General features: G+C 40.0%; 1 protein-coding gene across 1 annotated transcript; it reads left to right on the top strand.

The window, feature by feature from the left end:
• Window positions 1-2,036: 2,036 nt before the first annotated feature.
• On the top strand, window positions 2,037-7,110 carry LOC115433854 (forkhead box protein G1-like). Its single transcript, XM_030155411.1, has one exon. It carries the CDS (start codon window positions 2,567-2,569, stop codon window positions 3,815-3,817), a length of 1,251 nt encoding a protein of 416 aa, XP_030011271.1. The 5' UTR covers window positions 2,037-2,566; the 3' UTR covers window positions 3,818-7,110.
• Window positions 7,111-9,955: the final 2,845 nt, after the last annotated feature.

The raw sequence follows: 9,955 nt of genomic DNA, 5'->3' as shown, positions 1-9,955 counted from the left end.
TGTGTTTTCAGTTAATGCTTCAAAACAAAACGAAACGGACGTTTTCAAGACAATCTGCAGATACTGTTTTTCCAAAAGTCTCAGACAAAAACAACAACAACAACAACAACAACAAAAGTCTTTGGCAGCTTTATACAAACATTAAAAATTAGAAAGAAATACCAGCTCGTTAATGAGTCTCCTTCCGTTTTCTTTTTCCATTCTAGAGACAGTTGTAAATAATTCTTACAAATTCTATACTGAATATTTCAGAGAAAACTAAGGAAAAACATCTCAGATGAGTCTGTTCACGCCTCATAGAGGATCAGGAATTTCAATCCGAACACAAAATACTCTTTATCTCCTTCCCCCGTGATTTGCTGATTTTTCCTTTATACATTTTGTTTCTAAATTGTATTTTAACCCTTTCATGCATGAATTATGAGAACATTAATCAAGATTTGCGAGTTACAAAAATGTCTACTCAGATGGACACCAGTGAGTTTAATTTTTGAAGCGAAGAAACGTGTATTTACTGATAAACTGTGTGAAGACTATGAAATAAAAACATTTGTAATGCTGCTAATCTGATGTTTTCTCATATTTTTAACATACTCTACAACTAGTTATTACTCACTTCATGGAGATAATATAACAAAAAAAAAACAAAAAAAAAAAAACACCCAACACTGTGAATAACAGTCTAACAACAATCGACACGTTTCAGTCAGGTTTATCAAGAACAGCCAAGTTCCAGTTATGGTCTGAATGTCAGTGTTTGGGATGGTGCAGGAGTGTCCACTGTGTCGGCTGATATGGAACTACAACAATAAAACCCATGAATATGCCAGAGAACAGCTGCAGAACAGCTGTGCACTGGTGACCACTGTGCATGACAGGGTTAAGTCCTGTTCCTTTATTTGTGCCTGGCCTAAGCATCCATCCTGACAAACCTGCAAACACAAATACGGCAAAACAGCACCGAAAATACAAACCCATAGGATGATCAGTGCTGTAGTAAACTCAGTGACAGAAAACAGCCAACCCCGCAGACACAGGGCCACTGTCCCCTCCTGTTCAGCTTCTGGACAGTCCGTTTGGAAAAGGCCCGCAGCTCACATGTGCGTCTGCTGTGTCCGTGTTTCCTGCGGCGGGAACACGGTTTTAATTCAGCGTTTTCGGATGGTTTAAGGGAAAATGCACCAAAGGAGGAGGAAAACAAATAAGCGCTTTTTCCTGATGATGTACTAAATAATTAAGACACTTTTTTTCAGTTGTTGCTGCTTTGTGTTTGTGTTGGTGCAGTACCATTTATAGCCGACAGGAGGCGCTCTGGTAACGGCGTCATAACAGCCGCCTGCGGGTGTGTGTGTGCGTGTGTGTGTGTGTTTGAGAGAGAGAGAGAGGGTGTGTGTGTGTGTGTGTGTGTGCGTGTGTGTGTGTGTGAGAGAGAGAGAGGGTGTGTGTGTGTGTGTGTGTGTGTGTGTGTGTGTGAGAGAGAGAGAGAGAGAGAGAGAGAGAGAGAGAGAGAGAGAGAGAGAGAGGGTGTGTGTGTGTGTGCGTGTGTGTGTGTGTGAGAGAGAGAGAGGGTGTGTGTGTGTGTGAGAGAGAGAGAGAGAGAGAGAGGGTGTGTGTGTGTGTGTGTGTGTGTGAGAGAGAGAGAGAGAGAGGGTGTGTGTGTGTGTGTGTGAGAGAGAGAGAGAGAGAGAGAGAGAGAGGGTGTGTGTGTGTGTGTGTGTGTGTGTGTGTGTGTGTGTGAGAGAGAGAGAGAGAGGGTGTGTGTGTTTCCCGCCCGGATTTCTATTACTCGACAACAGTACACCCCCCCCCCCCGATACACACACGGACACACAGAGCCGTGCACGCGCTGTGTTTGCCGACATGGATTCAAACTATTATTGTCGTTGAGAAAACAAAGCCGAGGAAACGGCCCGTTCTGCCCCCGCGCGCATTTACGCACGCGCTCAGACAGACGTGCACTTTTACGCACAGGCTCAGAACAGCGGACTTTACGCGCATACGCACTGGAGGTGGGGGGGGGGGGCAGCGTGACGCACGGCACAATTACATGAGCCGAATTTAAAGAAGAGGTGCACGCGCGTAAATACCGACAGAGCGGAAGAGAGAGAGAGAGAGAGAGAGAGAGAGAGAGAGAGAGAGAGAGAGGCAGATTACAGAGGCGCAGATAAAAATGCCAGGTTTGTGCGTTCGGAGTGGGTAAAGGTCGTCGGTGTCTCCGTTTGGCTGAAGCAGAAGCAGAACAGAGCATTTGTTGGTTTGTTGACAAATTCCCAGAGTTGCTGAAGCTCCTCCTCTCAGTGATGGAGCGGAGTCGGAACCTCCTTAATTACTAATTTCTCCTCATCCGAGCCCGGCTGCCCCCCCCCCGCCCCCCCCCGGCTGTCTGTGTTCTCTCTCTCCACTCGTCCGTCCATGCTCCTCTCATCCTGACCTCCTCTCTCTCTCTCTCCTCTGTCTCTCTTTCGTTTCCAGCCCAGATAACGGAGGTGCGCGAGCCCGGAGTAGTTCTTCTTCTTTTTTTTTCTTATTATTTTGCTGGTTTTTGGAGAGACACCCGCCACCGGGCATGGAGGATGTAAAAGACCCCCCGACCGTCCACCGGTCCTCCTCCTTCAGCATCAAGAGCCTCCTGCTGCCCTCCAAGTGCGACAGACCGGACTCCGCCGCCGCCGCCGCGGTCCTCGGTGTCCCGGGCACCCTGTCTCCCTCTCCGGGCTCCGACTCAGACAAGTCCCTGGAGCCGCCGGATGCGGACTCCGCGGCCGCCGCGGCTCTGGACCCGGAGAAACCGGGCAAGGAGGAGCAGGGGGAAGAGGAGGAGGAGGGCGGAGGGGGCGGCGGCGGAGGGGACGGCGGCGCCAAGGCGACACCGGAGCAGAACAGCACCGGCGCTAACAGCGGCAAAAACGGTAAATACGACAAGCCTCCTTTCAGCTACAACGCCCTGATCATGATGGCCATCAGGCAGAGCCCGGAGAAGCGGCTGACGCTCAACGGCATCTACGAGTTCATCATGAAGAACTTCCCGTATTACCGGGAGCACAAGCAGGGCTGGCAGAACTCCATCCGCCACAACCTCAGCCTCAATAAGTGCTTCGTCAAGGTGCCCCGGCACTACGACGACCCGGGCAAGGGCAACTACTGGATGTTGGACCCGAGCAGCGACGATGTTTTTATCGGGGGGACCACCGGGAAGCTCCGCCGGCGGTCCGCCACCTCCCGGGGCAAACTGGCCATGAAACGCGGGCTGCGCTTCGCTCCTCTGGGTTTGGGGATTAACGAGCGGGCGAACAACCCCCTGTACTGGCAGATCTCCCCCTTCCTGTCCCTGCACCACCACCACCATCACCACCCGCACTACAACGGATCCTCCCCGGGCTTTTTGAACCAGGCCACCGGCTACGGGTCTCTGCTGCCGGCGGTGGAGCAGCTGAGTAACGGGGACCTGGGCCGCTCCATCCTGGGCGGCTCCGCCGCGGGGGCGCTGAGTTTAACGAACACTTACGGGATGAGCACGTCTCCGGTCGGGCTGCTGTCCGGACAGACCGCCGGCTATTTTGTCTCAGGGACCCAGCACGCGCCCGCGTCGGCACCGGGGCCGCCGGGAGGAGCGGGTCCGCCGCCGCCTCCGCCGCCGCACCTGGCGCAGGGCGGCCCGGGGTTCGGGGGCCTGGCGGGCGGCGGCTCCCCGCAGACTCTGCTGTCGGACACGCTCAGAAACAGCTCCTTACCGGCCTTCTCCCCGGGCGTGTCCCCGGGTTTTCCTGGGGTGCTGTCCCATCAAAAGAGAGTGACCCCAAACGCCTTCCTAAACTGACCCCCCCCCCCCCCCCCCAGCAGGACCACCTCCGTGGATGGCACCGGGACGAGGACGCACAAAGAGACGTCATATTAAGGGCAAATAATAAGCGGTAAATATCAGACAGTGACGCAAAAACCTAGAAGCCGTCAACCTGTTCGGCCATATTCTGCCCCAAGTGCAACGGGTTTATTTGGATTATTTTTATTTTTCGCATTTTATTAAAAAGGGATAAACTTTTTGTTACCCGCGGGCTGTACAACTGTAAACTAGACTTGCCAAAGGTAACTATAAGTATATTTCAAGCTATTTATATCTTGTACAAAGGTTTTCAGTACTTCCTTTGAGTCTTTTATTTATGTTTTGTATTTATTGTATATGTATTTAAATTCTATTTGTCAGTGTACTCATCAGTATTGGGGGTGGGGGTGGGGGGTCATAGCCCACAGGGTGGATGATAATTTATGAATTTGGAGACAATCAAGGACAGACAATCAAACCCTTCTGTCTTTTTGTGGTTTTTGGGAGGGAAACAACTTTTGAATAATAAATAAAGCCTTAAATCAGCAGAAACAATCAGGGGTTTGTGAGGAAAAAAAAGCCTAAATCATATCTACTCAGGTTTGACCCTGGACAGGCCCCAGAACAAGCACCACTGTGAAGAGTTTCCTTCCAAACGGAGGAATGAAAGATCCAAACAGATGGGAAAGGCTTTGTACGGGAGGAAACACAGGCCTGAAAATGAACGAAAATAAAGACTAAATACTGGAGGGAAATGTCTGCTTTGGAATAGAACTCTTCATGCTTAAAATTATGCAAAGTAATGAAGCGGTTTTGTGTTTTCTGTTAACCCTTAAAGCCCGTTAGGCCCTGTGTGTGTGTGTGTGTGTGTGTGTGTGTGTGTGTGTGTGTGTGTGTGTGTGTGTGTGTGTGTGTGACACCTGCGCATGTGCGTTAAGGCCCCGCCGAGCAACAAACACTTTTTTATTTATTTTTTGACTCCTGCTCCAGTTTATGGTAAAAGTCTGAAAGTTACCGGAGGCAGAACATTTGTGCTGCTGTTTTTCTTTTCTTTTCTTTTCTTTTCTTTTCTTTTCTTTTCTTTTCTTTTCTTTTCGGGCCTGACGCACACACACACCAACATGGCTGCACGTGAAAACCTTGTATCTCCAAAACGATAATTTTATTTTATTTTTCGTTTTTCCAGAGTAAAAACAACCATAGCCATGATTTGAATTAAAACTGTTGAATCTCCTACAGATTTCATAAAACAAGTGTCATGAACACGGCACTCATTTGGACTCTTTTAATAATAATAATAATAATAATAATAATAATAATAATGATAATAATAATACTTTTAACTTGCACAAAAATAAAAAAATAAATGGAGATACAAGATTTTCCGCTAATTCTATATATGCAACGTAATATTTATTTATTTATTTATTTGGGAGGGGAAAAAAAAGAAAAGCAGCAAAACTTCAAGAAACTCTTCCTCATGTATTTGATGTCATTTCTACAATCTGATATTCACATAAACTTGACTGAAGTGGAAGTGAAAAGACAACTGGCCACACAAAAATAGGATCCATAAACTCATGGTTTTTAGTTCAGCTTGCACCAGTTTTTCATCTTTCTTTGCCTGTTTCTAACTCTGTCTTTTCACAGCCATGTTTCCAAAAACTCTGGGGTTAAAATTTTTTTGTTCTTGTTTATTTTATTATTATGTTTGAACAGGTCTAAGGACACATTTCTAAAGTAAACAAGAGCTCTTAAACTATAATTTGTTTTATTTGTCTCTAAAGCAACAGAAGACTAAAAACATGTTATTAGAGTTTTTAAAGCAGAACATTTCATCCAGTTGAACATTATTTGGAAAAAGTAACACTTTCCATTTATTAAAATGAATATATGCAGTAATAAGCATTAACTAACAGTTAATTAAATGTGAAATAATGTGTCTAGTGTAATTAATTAATTAATGTGTATGCATTATAACTTATACATTTTTATATTAGTCGGTTTAATGATATTTAAAGATATTTTAGTTAGTTAGTAATTAATAAACATTTTCAGAGTGTTAATCAACGTAATAAGAATTAATTGACTGCTAATAAATGCCTTTTAAAAATATTTATTAAGGTTTTACATTTAATTAAGATACTAATTGGAGTAAATAGTTGAAAAATGTAAATCCTCTGTAAATATTAACAAAAGACATTTATTAACAAATACCTACAGTTAATATTTTATTAATTAACACAGAGTCACCACGTATATTAATAAACTTTGTTTCAATAAAGTCTAAAATAATTTTTACATAAAAACATTAAGGAATAATTACCAGACACATTTCTCAGCTGTAAACTAACTCTTAGTTGATGCTTATTCCAGCATTAACTCATTTTATTATTCATGTTAATGCACTGCAATAAAGTGTTCGCTGGAAAAATCTACACATTATTATTTCTAAAATAATTTTTTTTCAAATATAGAACAAACCAAATCATAGATGTTTGACAATCAGAGAATGGATCACCGAGGTATTGATCGGTCCATCATAGATCTCAGGTTGACGCTGTCTGAGCTCTGAAACACAAACCCATTAAATGAAGGTTTTACAAAAAGACCCAACACTGGAAATGAAAGCTTCAGCTTCAGCAGAAACAGGCCCGTTTCTGCCCTCAGTCCTGTTTCTATATGACCTCACTGCCCTATCAGCTGATACGTGGCCTCAGAAAACAATAAGTCATCCAAGAATTGTGAATTCTTCTTCTTTTCAAAGGCATTTTGCTTGAACACGTCCCTGATCTTCCATGTGTTTTGGGCCTTTAACCATAAAATGAACCAGACTGGAGCTACAGGAGCTGGACTTTTCTGCTTCTTTCTCTTTGAGTGGGAAACTGCAAATAGGAAGCAGCTGAAATGTAATGTTTTTTTCTCACATATTTTCAATGCTGAATTTGACAGTGGAAAACAGAGGAAGGTATAAAAGTCTCAGACCAAACTCCAAGTTGACGTTTAGACACATTCAGGTTGTTCCAGTTAAAAGCATCACATCTGTTTTTTTTCCTTTTGGTTGTAAATGGATGCAGTCGAGCAGGTCTGACTGATCCTCATTCTGTTCACATGTTCACACAAAAATCTGCTTTTGTATAATTTCCTTTTTTTTTTTTTTTTTTTTTTTGCACTGTTTGTCAGTAGCTTTCACCTGTATGAAGTCTGTACTGTCTGTTCTGTTGCTGTTTGTCTTTATCTTTTTCAGAGAATTTAAATTTGATTTATTAAAATGGATGAAATAACCTGAATACGAGTTCCTGCCTTACTGTTGTCTGCAGAAAAAAAAAACATAATATCTTGTATTGTTTGTATTCTTTTCACTGTTGGTAGCAGTGTTTTGGTGGCTTTTTCATTTAGATATTTGTATTTCTTCCAATTTTTATTTGACTTTTTCAGGAGTATTTAACGAGTTACCAAATATTGTCACATTTAATTTATTTTAAAGGTTTAATTTAGTTGAAAAACATATCTTCTTGGAGGATAATATATGTTTAATTTATATATCATGTCACTTTAAGGGATTTTTAAGGTATTTAATTCACAGAAACAAGGTTTGAATTATGGATGAAAATTCTATGATTATAGGTCGTGTAAAAGGCTGCAAATTTATAAAGGGTTAAACTGAATAATCTACCTTTTAGACTATAGTTGGGGTCTGACTTTATTAGTTTACATCGAATGTTTGTTGTTGTTTTTCTGTGGTGTTGGTTTTGTTGTGTTTTCAGTGTTTTTCCGTTCAGGCCTCAGTTTGAGCCGAGTTAAATTCAATGGGTTTGAGCTTCACTGATGAGTGTGTGTTGTGATTTTAGCGCTGTACATACATACATGAGTGAATGTGGACATCGCACACACACACACACACACACACACACACACACACACACACACACACACACACACACACACACACACACACACACACACACACTCATCACTGTCACATGATCTGTGTGTGTACAGTTTTGTCCTGGATGATGAGTTTTACTAATTTTTATTACATTTTTTCGTTCTTTTTTTTTTTAATAATTCAACTTTTTATTAGTTTTCACTTGGTACACGACAATCATACAATGTTGCTTAATGTTGACAAAGAGGGCTTCTATACATACATGAAAAGTATATTTTAAAAAAAAGCTACAAAGTGTGGAAGTTCTCAAGAAGAAAAAATATAGAAGAATAAAATAGATAAATAAATAGGTAAATAAATAACTAAATCCTGGAGGGCAGTAGTTCGGCTGTCATCCTGCTGACTGTCAGTCACATTTATGTCAGAGCAGAATGGTTCCAAACTGGTGCTGTGGTTCCATCCCTGTTGTTAAACTTATGAAGCACACATTCATATGAAGTAGTCTGTATCATCATGTTTTAAGTTCTTTTTATTTAAATTAATAAAAAAAAAAAAACCATTTACTTAAATAACTGTATTTGTAATTTGGGTGCAAGGTTATGTGTGTTTCCTCTGGAGAAACATCCAGACACTAGAGTTCAACCTCATGAATTTAGTAAAATGAACCAAAAGTCAGATTAAACTCTCATAGACATACTTTTATTTATCAGACTTTATTCAATCCCGCCATGGGAACGTTACACCGTTGACAGCAGCAAACACAAAAATAAAGTGTAGGAAAAACAGAAAACATACACTTGTGAAACAACAAAAAGACCAATCTGCTTTCTTTTTGTCAAAGATGCATTTGTTAGAATATCAGCTGAGTTATAGTTTATTGTAAAATGCAGAGGGGAGAAGTAGAGTACAAATTCTTCAGTAGATTTTTTTTGTTTATTTGTTCTTTCTTTGTTTATCTCCGGATGATTTTTTCCTTTAACTCCTTACATTTGAGCACACATCTGTATTTTCTACTCTACAGACTTCTTTTTTTTTATGTGTTTGAGGGTATATATTCTGAATTTCACATCATATTGTGTCATCCCAACATTAGGACAGATTTGAACTTTTATGGAAAATACATGGAAATGACAAAGCCAAGGTGTAGAAACCCCTAAATATCAGAGAGTGACATAAAAAAAAGGTAAAACATAATAAATAAAGAAGAGCTTAGAGAGGCAGACTTGGCTGTGGAAAATGGGTTTAATCTTTTTAAATTCAAAGAAGAAATATGAAAATAGATAAAATGTTATTTCATGCTGCTATTAAAGACAAGTATGTGGTTTAGAGCAGCGGAGTCACATCAGACTGAATCTGACGTTTGGAATCACCGCTGTCAAATAAGAATCACATTAGTTTATTTTAGTTTAATTTAGTTTGGTTTAGTTTAGTTTAGTTTAGTTTAGTTTAGTTTAATTTAGCTTGGTTTAATTTAGTTTAGTTTAGTTTAATTTAGTTTAGTTTAGTTTAATTTAGTTTAGTTTAATTTAGTTTAGTTTAGTTTAATTTAGTTTAGTTTAGTTTAATTTAGCTTGGTTTAATTTAGTTTAGTTTAGTTTAATTTAGTTTAGTTTAGTTTAATTTAGTTTAGTTTAGCTTGGTTTAATTTAGTTTAGTTTAGTTTAATTTAGTTTAGTTTAGTTTAATTTAGTTTAGTTTAGTTTAATTTAGTTTGGTTTAGTTTAGTTTAGTTTAGTTTAGTTTAGTTTAATTTAGCTTGGTTTAATTTAGTTTAGTTTAGTTTAATTTAGTTTAGTTTAGTTTAATTTAGTTTAGTTTAATTTAGTTTAGTTTAGTTTAGTTTAGTTTAGTTTAATTTAGTTTAGTTTAGTTTAATTTAGTTTAGTTTAGTTTAATTTAGTTTGGTTTAATTTAGTTTAGTTTAGTTTAGTTTAGTTTAGTTTCTTTTAGACCCTCAGTAGTTGCAGCAGTCCTCCTTCCTGGGCTTCATATAAACCTTTACATTTACATATGAAAAGCAGCTAAAATGAAACTGTGAGTTCTGAGTGTGTCCATAAAGTCATTTGATGTGAATAATTGAAGCTGTGCTGTGTCATCAGGTCCATCTCATGTTTACACTTTCACTCTGGTGAAAAATGGCAAAAACTACTTAAAGAAAAAAAAAAAAAAAAAAAATCAAAAACACTTCTTTTTGTGAAATTCTGTTTTTTTTTTTTTTTTAAACTTTTTTTTACATAAACATTTTT

Source organism: Sphaeramia orbicularis, chromosome 15 (genome assembly GCF_902148855.1).
Source record: "Sphaeramia orbicularis chromosome 15, fSphaOr1.1, whole genome shotgun sequence".
In the NCBI taxonomy this organism is placed as follows: domain Eukaryota; kingdom Metazoa; phylum Chordata; class Actinopteri; order Kurtiformes; family Apogonidae; genus Sphaeramia; species Sphaeramia orbicularis.
This window is presented reverse-complemented; position numbering and strand designations above follow the sequence as displayed.